Source organism: Electrophorus electricus, chromosome 10 (genome assembly GCF_013358815.1).
Source record: "Electrophorus electricus isolate fEleEle1 chromosome 10, fEleEle1.pri, whole genome shotgun sequence".
In the NCBI taxonomy this organism is placed as follows: Eukaryota; Metazoa; Chordata; class Actinopteri; order Gymnotiformes; family Gymnotidae; genus Electrophorus; species Electrophorus electricus.
In genome coordinates, this window is record NC_049544.1 from 14,992,621 (window position 1) to 15,007,616 (window position 14,996).

General features: G+C 36.8%; 1 protein-coding gene across 1 annotated transcript; it reads left to right on the plus strand.

The window, feature by feature from the left end:
- The first annotated feature begins 1,595 nt into the window (after positions 1–1,595).
- Positions 1,596–14,996, plus strand: LOC113568155 (myosin-7). The gene is made up of 39 exons (XM_026996330.2): positions 1,596–1,613; positions 1,829–1,867; positions 2,011–2,218; positions 2,588–2,731; positions 2,815–2,971; positions 3,115–3,142; positions 3,245–3,347; positions 3,460–3,552; positions 4,145–4,208; positions 4,303–4,401; positions 4,499–4,602; positions 4,825–4,963; positions 5,238–5,356; positions 5,458–5,607; positions 5,719–5,889; positions 5,993–6,302; positions 6,436–6,506; positions 6,762–6,967; positions 7,443–7,566; positions 7,671–7,807; positions 7,902–8,157; positions 8,245–8,487; positions 8,623–8,799; positions 8,907–9,052; positions 9,797–9,887; positions 9,963–10,352; positions 10,632–10,758; positions 10,846–10,964; positions 11,047–11,243; positions 11,358–11,541; positions 11,990–12,155; positions 12,248–12,372; positions 12,797–13,105; positions 13,209–13,412; positions 13,502–13,798; positions 13,878–13,982; positions 14,070–14,165; positions 14,281–14,415; positions 14,886–14,996. The coding sequence occupies exons 3-39, from the start codon at positions 2,018–2,020 to the stop codon at positions 14,904–14,906; spliced, it is 5,808 nt and encodes a 1,935-aa protein (XP_026852131.2). The 5' UTR covers positions 1,596–1,613; positions 1,829–1,867; positions 2,011–2,017; the 3' UTR covers positions 14,907–14,996.

Here is a 14,996-nt window from a genome sequence, read left to right on the forward strand (position 1 = left end):
ATTATAAGTAACAAAATTATTAACTATAATGGAAATATAACAATGCTCCTTATAAATTCACCATATATTATTAGGTTGTACACATCATTTACTTGATTTCACTTGCTTTTTGTGTTGAATAACTACAATAGAATGTTTTAGAAACAAACAAAAATAATAATAACCACATTTTTGAAGGAAAAAAACAACTAAAGCAAATTTATTTATTGTAAGCTGAGTCTGCTGAATGACTTACTTTAAATACTTTTAAGTAGATTAGTCTTAGAAGGAGTTGGTTGGGGTAACAAAAGGAAGACAGAGGGAAGAGAACATAACTCTCACTTAATGCAGTTGACTTGCACTTTGTACTGAGCTTCTTAACTTTTACCCTTCAACTTCCATACTCAGCAACCAATTTTACATGTATTTACCTGCAATGCTAATGTATTTGACACGATGAAGGGTAAAAAAAAAGAAACTCAGCCCTTTAAAGGTTTGAGTTGCTGTCTAAGGACAGAATATATGACAACTTAATGCAACTTAGCTATTATTTGATCAAATAATAGCTATGTAAGCAGATGTTCTACCCTTATGAGTAATAACTCTAGATCATATGGTGAAAAACACAAAACATAAATGGATGTGCTCACACAAACTGTACAAGCTGTTCTTCTCAATCATCAGAAAAGCACTTGGTAAGAATTTCACAGGGTTATCTTTGTACTCAAGTGTAAAGTCAAGGAAACAATGCCATTTCAAAACCATGAGGTAAAGTGAGACATTCACACCATCTGAGGAATGACCTTGGTTGTGCGATACCACTCAGAGACAGACAGCTGATGCTCCTCTAAAAGGGGTAAAAACTATCCATGATAGATTAAATACAGAGACACTTGACTAATCTCTCAATCTAAATAAACAATGTAGAAGATAGCGCAAAGAAATAAACGATATATACTATAACACTCTTATAAAGCTCTTTATAAGAGTTTTATAAGGGTGTAAAGTGAATATAAAAAGTATTGAAAATACAAAAAAATATTGAAAATACAATTTCAGTATTTGAGGCATTTGAAGGGAACATAGAAAGAAAATAATTTTAAAAAATAATTTGCTTTGAACTAAGGCTAGTCACTAAATTTACATATTATTTGAAAATTATAAATATTGCTTTGGTTTTTTCTTTTTTGTTTTTTTTTGCAGCTATTTTTAAGTGACATACCTGGCATTGTACTGATTCATTGGATGTAATTTCTCCCAAATGTGCTTGAAAACATCTGAAAGTCTTTTCATCAAATGGCTAATACATGAAACCCTGCATACCCGATAAACGTCTATCTGTATGTCAAACAAAGGCAACTCACTACAACTTATGATGTTGTGCCACTGGCACACCTCTGATTTCTTTCCTGCTATTCATTTAGTAGGTTCTCCAATTACCTCCCACTGCACTCTGATATAAACTACATGAACAAAGGAAACTGACCCCCAACAATGCGCCAGTACTGTCACCAAACTGAGATACTACAATGCATCATATGTTGCCAGCAATCATATTTAGAGAGCCCCTTACATTATAAAAGGGAGAGAGGAACAAGGAACCCAAGACGGGTTTTCAATTGTGTCGGCTAAAGGTGAGTTGTTAGGGAAGTCTTAGAGTCTTGGGCTTGGGTGTTTTTTTTTTACAGTTATGTGGGATTAATAATGCTTATTTTTTATATAAATAAATCTATAAGACACCTGATATGTTGGAATCATGTTTTCAGTACACTCAAGTTGACAATTATTTTAAAACTACATCTGTTTTAAAATCAAATTAGTCTTATTTTCTGTTTGTGTGGTTCAATAGCAGTACATCATCAATTTCTGGACAGGTGAAACAGCAGAGGTGAGGCCATTAAAAGTTAAAATTGGGAATGACTTTTATAGCTTTTACATTTGTAGTAAAACAGAACAAAAATGACTTCTATTTTATAAATAGGTGTGAATAGTGTAGCTTTATTTATATAATAATAATGTTTTTTTCACAAGGTGAAAGATGGGTGATGCTCAGATGGCGGAGTTTGGGGCAGCTGCCCCCTATCTGAGGAAGTCTGACAGAGAGCGTCTGGAGGCACAAACCCGCCCCTTTGACATGAAGAAGGAATGCTTTGTTCCTGACCCAGAGGAGGAGTATGTCAAGGCTTCGATAATCAGTCGTGATGGGGACAAAGTCACTTGTGAAACCTCTACAGGAAAGGTAAGCGTATGAAAGGCTTCTATAAATTATTACTGACACTTGATATTGTACTACACATAGTACTAAATATTATACTAAATATCACTGTTATTTTGAATACGTCCCATTGGAGGTTTGGCATTCAGAAGATGTTAAAGGATATCGTAAATTGTTTGAACTGAATTAATTACATGCAATATAAAAAAATCTACCTCTATGTATATGTAGATGAAAAACACATTCAGAAATAAGCTGAACAGTTGTATAATTATTATATTAGATTAGTTCTATATGTGTGGTCCAGATGCTGCTTTAATATAATTCTGTTTATAGTATTAAACATTCTATTTTAATTGCATATTTGTTCATGTTGGATATGATGCAATACAGACTGTGACTGTCAAGGAAGCTGATATTCACCCTCAGAACCCGCCAAAGTTTGATAAAATTGAGGACATGGCGATGTTCACCTTCCTTCATGAGCCTGCTGTGCTGTTTAACCTCAAAGAGCGTTATGCAGCCTGGATGATCTACGTGAGTTAGATGTGTAGTTCTCCACCTATATACTTATTTTCTATGGATGTGAAAATAGTAACTCTAGGTTTCTCTCTATACAGACCTACTCTGGCCTCTTCTGTGTAACTGTCAACCCCTACAAGTGGCTGCCAGTATACAACCAAGAAGTTGTACTTGCCTACAGGGGCAAGAAGAGGAGTGAAGCTCCTCCTCACATCTTCTCCATTTCTGATAACGCCTATCAGTACATGCTTGCAGGTATTCATTAAACTATTCAAGACATAACTAAATGCAATTTGGATCCAGGGTGGGGTGTGGTGGAAACTTTTTAAAAACTGTTTTATTCCCATATTGCACATTCATTGAGATGATGTTCATTTCAAGACATTATTTGTTTTCAGACAGGGAAAACCAATCTATTCTCATCACGTAAGTTTGCAGTTTTTTAAAAAGATAGTTATAGTAATCAATGTCTTTTAAATGGCTCCTGATGTTAAATCAACTTTTACTAATATGCATCTCTATAAATAGTGGAGAATCTGGTGCAGGGAAGACTGTGAACACCAAGAGAGTCATTCAGTACTTTGCCAGCATTGCTGCAGGTGGTTTTAAGAGGGATACATCTGAAAAGAAGGTTGGCAAGATCATTGCTGTTTCACAGACAACATAGTTGCTACAAAGCTTTAATTACCAAACCATGGATAAAAACATTTCACAATATTATAACATACATGCTTTGTTCCCAGGGAACTCTAGAGGATCAGATCATTCAATGTAACCCTGCTTTGGAGGCTTTTGGTAATGCCAAGACCATCAGAAATGACAATTCCTCTCGTTTTGTGAGTGTTACATATGAAGTTAAATTTGCCAATATACTTACATATATATTAATATGTTACCAGATATTGGTATAACATGAAGCAGTGACAAATTCAATGCAAGTGAAAATATTCATCCTTATCTGAAAAGGCCAGTAAGCGGTATATGTAAATATTGTAAACTTGCTGCTGCATGCTTGTGTTTTTATATTTTCTATTTTTTATTTATCATACTCCTATATCATATTTTTCTATTTATCATATCAAATTCTACTATCACATTGTCTGTCACCATTACTTGCTTTACTGTCTGAATCTTTGTTCTCCAATACACTTTCGTTTCTCTCACTGGGATATGGGGGTGTCCAGCTCATATGCTTTCTTCTTGTATATGATCTCTGCACCTTGTTGTCTCTCTCTCTCTCCCTCTCTCTCTCTCTACACACACACACACACACACACACACACACACACACACACACACACACACACACACAAAAACAAACACACATACACACACACACACTTGCCACACTCACTGATAAATATACATCTGGATAAGAGCATCTTTTAAATGATGAAAAAATAAATATTTCTCACTTGTTTCTAACAGGGCAAGTTTATCCGAATCCATTTTGGTGCCACTGGCAAGCTTGCCTCTGCAGATATTGAGACTTGTGAGTACATTTCTTTAGTCAACAAAATTGAGAGGATCTCCCAATCCTGAAAGATGTAAATACTTTGGTTTCTTCATTACTCTTGATAATACAGATCTTCTGGAGAAGTCCCGTGTAACTTTCCAGCTCAAGGCTGAGCGAGACTACCATATCTTCTATCAGATACTGTCTCAAAAGAAGCCTGAGCTACTAGGTCAGAAAGAAAAAAATATATAATAATTTCCATAATGAATTTCAAGAGGTATACATAACTAGGAAATTATTCTAATACTCACTTCTCATTCTTACAGAAATGCTGCTTATTACTGCTAACCCTTATGATTACGCCTTCATCTCCCAAGGAGAGACACAAGTGGCATCTATTAATGATGCAGATGAGTTAATGGCTACCGATGTGAGTGAGCTGCCCATTTTCTAACCTTTTTATCTGTACAAAGAGTTTGGAATTTAAACTATAATAACTACATATTACTTTGAAGTAAAAAAAAAAAAAATAGTGTGAGAGCCTAAGACCAAGCATATTGTTTTTAAAAGTACTCTGTATCCAGCAGAATTTTGGAAGTGCAGAGACCTAACAGACTTTGGATTTAAGAAAAAAGTGAATTTTTTTCTCTAGGAAGCCTTTGATGTGCTGGGTTTCACCCAAGAAGAGAAGAACAGCATCTATAAGCTGATTGGTGCCATCATGCACTATGGAAACATGAAGTTCAAGCAGAAGCAGAGAGAGGAGCAGGCTGAGGCTGATGGCACAGAAGGTCAATTTAAACTCAATCATCAATCATTATATTTAATAGCAAATGCAAAAAGACTGAATCACTTTGTATGTCTCACATTTAATGTCTCAGTGATCAGAGACAGTAACCATAGTAATATGCAGTCCTTATAAGTGGAGGTTCTTTGACTCTGAGCAGAACATATGTTTGTGCAAATCATTTTAGCATGAATAGGAAGTAACAACACACATCCCATTTACATTTACATTTATGGCATTTAGACGATATAGTCATCATATCAATATATTAACTACAGATGCTGACAAATCAGCTTATCTGATGGGTCTGAACTCTGCTGACCTCATCAAGGCTCTGTGTCACCCCAGAGTCAAAGTAGGAAATGAGTGGGTCACAAAAGGACAAAATGTCCAGCAGGTGGGGAAAAAAGAATGATAATATCTAAATCAAATACAGGAAAAGGTACAGAAAAAGTACTCAGTGGCTTAATATAAATTATATGTTTTTATTATTATCAGGTGTACTATGCTATTGGTGCTCTATCAAAGGCAGTCTATGAGAAGATGTTTCTTTGGATGGTTGTAAGAATCAACCAATCTTTGGACACCAAGCAGCCTCGGCAGTACTTCATTGGTGTGTTGGATATCGCTGGCTTCGAGATCTTTGATGTAAGTTTTTTTTTGCTATTGTCCAGTACACAACTTCCAGTGTTCTGAGAGTTTCACTTAGGGTACTTCTTGTACTTCTGCTGTATTAATGACACTGAATTTCTGTTCCAGTTTAACACATTTGAGCAGCTGTGCATCAACTTCACTAATGAGAAGTTGCAGCAGTTCTTCAACCACCACATGTTTGTTTTGGAGCAAGAAGAGTACAAGAAGGAGGGTATTGAGTGGGTATTCATTGACTTTGGCATGGACTTACAGGCTTGTATTGATCTAATTGAAAAGGCAAGTTCACATGTGAATTAAGAGACACAGTAGTTGACATTACATCTTTTTGTCAAATACTGTTTCATTAGATAAACTAAGGCTCCTTTATTCCTTTTTATAGCCCATGGGTATTATGTCTATCCTTGAGGAAGAATGCATGTTCCCGAAGGCCACTGATTCTACATTCAAAGCTAAGCTTTATGACAATCACTTGGGAAAATCTGCTAATTTCCAAAAGCCCAGGATTGTAAAGGGTAAACCAGAGGCTCACTTCTCCCTGATTCACTATGCTGGTATTGTTGATTACAATATCAACAACTGGCTTGTGAAGAACAAGGATCCCCTCAATGAAACTGTTGTAGGGCTGTACCAGAAGTCCACCATGAAACTATTATCTAATCTTTTTGTAAATTATGCTGGGGCTGACTCAGGTATGTGGATTCTGCTGCATGAGGAATGGTTAATGCATCATAGAAATACTCTACTATACTGCTTATTATAAGTTCTAATAATAATAAGTTTTTGATATTGCATAACTCAGGTATATTCTCTGTATTGCCACAGATACAGGTGGAAAAGTCAAGGAAAAAAAGAAAAAAGGTTCTTCTTTTCAGACTGTATCTGCTCTTCACAGGGTATGATCTTTATACTCACATATTTATACCTAAAGAACTATAAAATCTATGTTGACTAAAAATTAACATTGTCCATATATACATATAAACAGTAAATACAAATACAGTGATCATATAAACTAAAGTTGCATTTATGCAACTAAACTGGTTGTAGTTTTACAGAAAGGGTTATGTGGTTTCTCTTTTTAAAGTTGTGAAGGTTTTTTAATACAACTAAATCTCATGAGCAATATGCCCTGTATGCACCATTCTTAGGAGAATTTGAATAAGCTGATGACCAACCTGAGATCAACTCATCCCCACTTTGTGCGCTGCATTATCCCCAATGAGACCAAGACTCCTGGGGCCATGGAAAATCCTCTGGTCATGCATCAGCTGCGCTGTAATGGTGTACTGGAGGGCATCAGAATCTGCAGAAAGGGCTTCCCCAACAGGATCCTCTATGGAGACTTCAAACAGAGGTAATGTTTTTTTTTCATATAAACATATTAGTCATTGACTAAATGCTGAAGAAATGACACATCAAATGGACAACTGGAATTTCATATCAGATATCTGAACAAAAACAACATTTCCTGTTTTACACACTGCAAATATCAAAAGAGATTTTTGTCTTGAGATGTGAATGTAACTGCTAATTACTATATGAACAATCATTCATTTTATAGTAGATAGGTAATAGTTACATTTACACCATTTAGCAAACACTCGTGTCAATAGAGACTTAATAATGCTTTAATGGCTCCATGGAAGAAATCCTTAACCAAGTACATTAGGTCAGAGTCTAAGAATACCATTAATCTAGAAAATATTTAAAGTATTACTATTTTATTATAAAGTACTTTGTATTTAACCAGAGCCAATATAATATGCTAAAATGCCTCAGTGCAAGTACAATGTTTTTATTTTAGTCTAACTTGAACTGTGCATTTACAGATATCGTATTTTGAATCCTGCTGCTATTCCTGAAGGACAATTCATCGACAGTAGGAAAGGAGCTGAGAAATTGTTGGGCTCCTTAGACATTGACCATAACCAATATAAGTTTGGACATACTAAGGTGTGGTGAGACAATTCATATAGATTTTCTTGCATACAACAACAACTAAAGGTATTTCTTCTGCAAAAGAATTGCCACAAACACAATTATGTTATATCCTTAAGGTGTTTTTCAAGGCTGGACTACTGGGTTTGCTTGAAGAGATGAGAGATGATCGCCTTGCTCTAATCATCACTCGTATTCAGGCTTGGTCTCGAGGTCTTCTCTCAAGGATTGAGTTCCAGAAGATTGTTGAGCGCAGGTAAGATTCCACATTTCTTTAATCTTGTTTATTACATCACAAACATTTTGATGACTTAAAAATATGCATAGTCAATTGCTACATCACATTACAGGGATGCCTTACTTGTAATTCAGTGGAATGTCCGAGCCTTCATGGGTGTCAAGAACTGGCCCTGGATGAAGTTGTACTTTAAGATTAAACCACTGCTACGGTCTGCTGAGGCTGAGAAAGAGATGGCCAACATGAAGGAGGAATTCCTGAAGCTGAAAGAGGCTTATGCTAAATGTGAAGCACGCAAGAAGGAACTAGAAGAGAAAATGGTTACTCTTCTCCAAGAGAAGAATGACCTGCAGCTCCAAGTGCAGACTGTAAGAGTTTCATGATTTTGAGAAATAAAGTTATAATAAAGAATTATACCACAAGATGCTTATTTTATTTTTTTTATTTGAAAATAGGAGCAAGATAATCTCTGTGATGCTGAGGAACGATGTGAAGGTCTGATCAAGAACAAGATCCAACTTGAAGCAAAATGCAAAGAGCTGACTGAAAGACTGGAGGATGAAGAAGAGATGAATGCTGAACTGACTGCTAAAAAGAGAAAGCTAGAGGATGAATGCTCTGAGCTAAAGAAAGACATTGATGATCTGGAACTTACTCTGGCCAAAGTGGAGAAAGAGAAGCATGCCACTGAGAATAAGGTTTAAGTTTGTTCTGACTAAAAATAAACTAGTGTAATTAATTGTTAACATTTAGCAAATTAATTTCTGTTTGCAGGCAAAAATACTTACAGATTTATTGTGATAATATATAAGAAGTAAATTTCCTTTTGATAGGTTAAAAACTTAACAGAGGAGATGGCAGCCCTGGATGAAATCATTGCTAAACTGACAAAAGAGAAAAAAGCTCTGCAGGAGGCTCACCAGCAAACACTTGATGACCTCCAGAGTGAAGAGGACAAAGTCAACACTCTGACCAAGGCCAAAGCTAAGCTGGAGCAGCAAGTTGATGATGTCAGTGATTGGTTAATCATCTCTGAAATAAATGCATGTAAACTGTTTAAAAAAAACTTCCTCCTCTAACCAACTGCCTTGTAATAATTAAACAATTTTCTTGGCAGCTTGAGGGATCTCTGGAGCAGGAAAAAAAGCTCCGCATGGACCTTGAGAGGGTGAAAAGGAAGCTTGAAGGGGATTTAAAATTAACCCAAGAGAATATCATGGACTTGGAAAATGACAAGCAACAGCTGGAGGAGAGACTGAAAAAGTAGACTTTTCATAAAATAAAATTGGGTGTCAATAGTGAAACAGCAGCAAGAGATCCTAGGGAACATGCAGTAAAAATATTACAATTATGATACTAGAGTAGTGTGGTACTAGAGTGTTTTGTTAAATATTCAGCAATATTTCAACTAAAAATTAGAACAAGAATATGATAAACCAATGCTGAAGTCCAACCAAGCTGGCTCATCAGTCATAACTGAGACTGGTGTGTGAGTTATCCTAATATTCCAATGAGCATGTTTAATTGACAGCCCACAGCCCACTCGGAGCATGCTGTGCCACTAAAGCAGAGTTGAATATAACAAAGTTAGAAGAGAATCTGAATCATACAAACATACATATATGAACCTCCCAATGAGGAGTTTTCATAAATTGCAAGTTTTTCTATCAGGATGAACATTTTAAATACATTATCTCCATGGATGGTATAAATTGCATGTACTTCACTGCAAAACATCTTACCATAACACTTAATGCTGCTACAACTTTGAATAAATACCACATATCACACTCAACAATAGGACCACCCATTTTACATAAGAAGGAAGGAAATTCTGGTGAAATAAATCAGTCATTTACTGAACATTGGAATGGTATTCATAGGAAAAACTCTGTATATACACAATGTGTGTCCAAAACAGTAAGATTGCCCTAGTTAGAAGGAAAACAGATTTAGATTCCCTGAGGTTTTAAAACACTAACTAATGTCTGCTTATCAAACAAACAGGAAGGATTTTGAGATGAGCCAACTCAACAGCAAGATTGAGGATGAGCAAGCAATGGCAGCCCAGCTTCAAAAGAAACTAAAAGAGTTGCAGGTAATTTGTTGTCTCATATGATATTTGAAGTATTTATTTGGCTTGCCACACTTAATTTAGTACCTTAAACTTTAGGCCCGAATTGAGGAGCTTGAGGAAGAACTGGAGGCTGAGAGAGCTGCTCGTGCCAAAGTTGAAAAACAGAGGGCAGATTTGGCCAGAGAACTGGAAGAGATCAGTGAGAGACTGGAGGAGGCTGGTGGTGCCACTTCTGCACAGATAGAAATGAACAAGAAGAGAGAAGCTGAGTTCCAAAAACTGCGCAGAGATCTTGAAGAGGCCACTTTACAGCATGAGTCCACTGCTGCAACTCTGAGGAAGAAACATGCTGACAGTGTGGCTGACCTTGGAGAGCAGATAGACAACCTACAAAGAGTGAAGCAGAAGCTTGAGAAAGAGAAGAGTGAACTGAGACTGGAACTTGATGATGTTGTCTCCAACATGGAGCACATTGTCAAAGCCAAAGTACACACTTTACTGTTTGTTTAGTTTTTCTTTACTTTACTATTTATATTATATATTCCCCCACACAAACTTCACCTCCTTGCATAACTAGCTAACTACAGAGAGCCAGTTCCCCTATCAATCCTAATAATAACAAAGGGACAATGCTAATACCTAGTCCACAAAAATGGTGTTTTTGTAAATCTTATTTTCTTGGCTTATTCGCTTTTATTTTTCATTCATTCCAATATTTATTTATGTGTTTACTATTGCATTGCTGAAGTCTGTTCTCTGTGCCAGGCAAACCTGGAAAAAATGTGCAGAACTCTGGAGGACCAGATGAGTGAGTATAGGACTAAATTTGAAGAGGCACAACGCAGCATCAATGACTTCAGCATGCAAAAAGCTAAATTGCAAACTGAAAATGGTAAGATCTTAGATAAGACATGTGGTGTGTGCCAGGTAGCATATTGAAAACTGTACTATCATGTTAATCAATATATTTTTAATGAAGGTGAACTTGCAAGACAGTTGGAAGAGAAGGATTCCTTGGTATCTCAGCTGACCAGAGGCAAGCAGTCTTATACCCAACAGATTGAGGATCTCAAAAGACAACTTGAAGAAGAAGTGAAGGTATTTCTACAATTTGTGCTTTCAATTAAAAAAAAAATTCTGATTAGGCAGTATTGATTTTTAATCAATCATTTTCTTCCAGGCTAAAAATGCTTTGGCCCATGCAGTGCAGTCTGCTCGCCATGATGCTGACCTGCTAAGAGAGCAGTTTGAGGAGGAGCAGGAGGCCAAGGCTGAGCTTCAGCGCAGTCTGTCCAAGGCGAATTCTGAGGTGGCTCAGTGGAGGACCAAGTATGAAACAGATGCCATCCAGAGGACAGAAGAGTTGGAAGATGCAAAGTAAGAAATAAAACCACTGAATTTTCCAATTTTTAGTAGCATTAAATGAAAATTTGAAGAATTTGGAATTTCATTGTGCAAGAAAAAGTGCAAGTTCCAATTTTCTGAATCTAGGAAGAAACTTGCTCAGCGACTGCAAGATGCAGAGGAAGCTGTAGAAGCTGTCAATGCCAAATGCTCTTCCCTCGAAAAAACCAAGCACAGACTCCAGAATGAGATTGAAGATCTCATGGTTGATGTGGAAAGATCCAATGCTGCTGCTGCTGCTCTGGACAAGAAACAAAGAAACTTTGACAAGGTAACAATGTGCTAGTAACACCTTACTAGTTCTACCTAATTAGTAATAAATGATATTTTATCTAACTTTGTAATCATTTATCACAATAAGTCAACACTTCATACACATGTCTCTCTTTTTTGCTTTTACTTTTGGATAAAGAGACTTGAGGACTTAAAGGGACCAGAAGACTTACTACACTCTTCTCTTTCTTGATCTTCTCTTTTGATGCACAATTTGATTTGAATGCCATATTTATGTTATAGCAGATTGTTTTTAGTCATGAAAACTAGTTTACAATAGTTTATTGTAGATAGCGTGACAATATCATAAAGAATAATAATTTTTAACATTTTTAAAATTAAATCAAATGAAGGTATATGGAATTTTTATCAAGCATATGTAACTACTAGTCATCGCGATGCTTATTCCTACCATTACTAATTTAATATATTTTGGTATAAAATAGATCCTTGCCGAGTGGAAGCAAAAATATGAAGAGTCTCAGAGTGAGCTAGAAAGTTCACAAAAGGAGGCCCGATCTCTAAGTACTGAACTGTTCAAACTAAAGAACTCTTATGAGGAGTCTTTGGACCACCTGGAGACCATGAAAAGGGAGAACAAGAACCTCCAAGGTAGCCATGTTTGGTACAGTTTTCTGGCACATCAAAAAATATTACTTGGTCTACAAATATCACATACTAAACAACAGTACTTTGTTAAACAGAGGAGATTTCTGATCTCACCGAGCAAATTGGTGAGAGTGGGAAAAGCATACATGAACTTGAGAAGATCCGAAAACAGCTAGAACAGGAAAAGGCTGAAATTCAGTCTGCACTTGAAGAGGCTGAGGTCTGTACTATTTTCAGATATAAGCATACTGCTACTGCAAATGCAGAATCCTTTAGATACTAAAGTTTATGAAGCTGAGGTTCTTTTTTTCTGTGTTTTGTAAACATGTAAACACAGTGATGCTCAAAGTATAGATATGAATTTTAAGAAGGGTGTACAGTTTCAGTGGGGGTATAGTGACAGACAGGATAGGGCAGTGATAACTCAGTGGTTAAAGTACTTGACAAGTAATCAGAAGGGTGCTGGTTCAAGCCCCACCATCCACTGGTGGGCCCTTGAGCAAAGGTCCTTAACCTTCAATTGCTCAAGATGTATTCATTTATAATTGTAAGTAGCTATTGATAAAATCATCACATAAATGTAAGATAAAATCATCACATAAATGTAAGATAAGTAAATTATTATTAAATGACTCACTTGATAGGCTTCTCTTGAGCATGAGGAAGGAAAGATCTTGAGAGCTCAGCTCGAGTTCAGTCAAGTGAAGGCTGATATAGAGCGCAAGCTGGCTGAGAAGGATGAGGAAATGGAGCAGGCCAAGAGAAACCAACAAAGAGTGGTGGACACCCTGCAAAGCTCTCTAGAATCTGAGACTCGCAGCAGAAATGAAGCCCTCAGACTGAAGAAGAAGATGGAAGGAGACCTTAATGAGATGGAGATCCAACTCAGCCAGGCTAACAGGCAGGCTGCAGAGGCCCAGAAGCAACTCAAGAGTCTCCATGGACATATGAAGGTATAAATCCATGAAAAAAGTGATATGCTAGAAAATCAGAATCCTGGATTGTTTGTTTCTTCTCAACTATTAATTTTTGTTTTATTGTCCTTTTACTTTGAAGGACACTCAACTACATCTAGATGATGCTCTCCGAGCTAATGATGACCTCAAAGAGAACATTGCCATTGTGGAGAGACGCAACAATTTGCTGCAGGCTGAACTGGATGAGCTGAGGTCCCTGGTAGAGCAGACTGAGAGAGGCCGGAAACTGGCTGAGCAAGAACTGCTGGATGTGACTGAGAGGGTTCAGCTATTGCACTCTCAGGTAGTACATAATTTTTTCCTGTTGTGAACATCAATGCAGACTTAATTACAGACATGGCATAATATATAAAATCTCTTCACTATTTATAGAACACCAGCCTGCTAAACCAGAAGAAGAAGCTAGAGGGAGACACTTCCCAGCTTCAGACTGAGGTCGAGGAGGCTGTTCAAGAGTGTAGGAATGCTGAAGAAAAGGCCAAAAAAGCCATTACTGATGCTGCCATGATGGCAGAGGAGCTGAAGAAGGAGCAGGACACTAGTGCTCACCTGGAACGCATGAAAAAGAACATGGAGCAGACTATAAAGGACCTGCAGCACCGTCTGGATGAAGCTGAGCAAATCGCCATGAAGGGTGGCAAGAAACAGGTCCAGAAACTAGAGGCCAGGGTGAGTTAATTTACTTTCTAAACATTTCAAAAATACTACCAATTTATACCTATGAAAAACGTTATGAAATCCTTTTTAGGTGAGAGAGTTGGAAAATGAGGTGGAGATAGAACAGAAAAAGTCTAGCGAATCTATAAAAGGAATTCGGAAATATGAGAGACGCATCAAGGAGCTCACCTACCAGGTTCTTTTGGTTTTTAATATACTATTTTTCATCTTTAAAAATGTGTGCAAAAATTATTGAAAAGTTGATTCCAAATTTTATTCACAGACAGAAGAAGACCGTAAGAATCTGGCTCGCCTACAAGACCTGGTAGACAAACTGCAGCTGAAAGTCAAATCTTACAAGAGATCTGCAGAGGAAGCTGTATGTGCATCACTAGAACAGTAGAATACTAATATTTTAGGGTTCTTGTCATATTTTCTAAGTGGTATCATATTTCTATATTTTGTGTGTCCGTACTTATTATTTTTGTTCTCAGGAGGAGCAGGCCAATGCCAATCTGGGCAAGTTCCGCAAGCTGCAGCATGAGCTGGATGAGGCAGAGGAGAGGGCTGATATTGCTGAGTCTCAGGTCAACAAACTGAGGGCCAAGAGTCGCGACATTAGCTCCAAGGTGAGTTCCTTAAGTCACAAACAGTTTATGTTTTTCAGTTATATATTTTGCACACTTATTCTGATCAACCCAAATGTAGCTGGTCAGTCAAGACATATTTGGTTGGGTTTTTTGTTTTGTTTTTGCACTGAAGCTAAGATGTGAAAAGGTAATAAGTAAATGAGGCTTATATCTATGAATAAGCATCATGCAAAGTGCATGTTGAACTCACATTTGCGTAAACTAAATACGTAAACTCAAATATCTTTTAGCCCACTTTATCACAAAGAGACTTTAAGACTTCTAGCTTTAATATGGTGTGATGTAGTTTTGTCAAATTTCATTGGCATTTTTACAAGGTAAAAATTGTGTAAGCATAACTTTTCTCTGCACTGTTTTTTTTACTGTATGATAACTGTAATAATGTGTTCTCATATATTTATTTAGGGTTTCCTATTCCATTCCATTTTCTTTGTCATTTTCTCTCACAGAAAGGGCATGATGGAGAGTGAAGTAAACACTTGGCTCTCTCTGGGGTTCAGTCCTTCTCTTTGACTCCATCAACTGTAGCTAAACAAAATAAAAATAATGTGTAAATGAAA

Excerpts from the sequence above, each read along its gene's own strand:
- LOC113568155 (XM_026996330.2), top strand. The coding sequence starts at position 2,018 with ATGGGTGATGCTCAGATGGCGGAGTTTGGGGCAGCTGCCCCCTATCTG. Across the intron at positions 10,353-10,631 it reads AGCACATTGTCAAAGCCAAA|GCAAACCTGGAAAAAATGTG; the intron begins GTACACACTTTA and ends TCTCTGTGCCAG. Across the intron at positions 12,156-12,247 it reads GGAGAACAAGAACCTCCAAG|AGGAGATTTCTGATCTCACC; the intron begins GTAGCCATGTTT and ends TTTGTTAAACAG.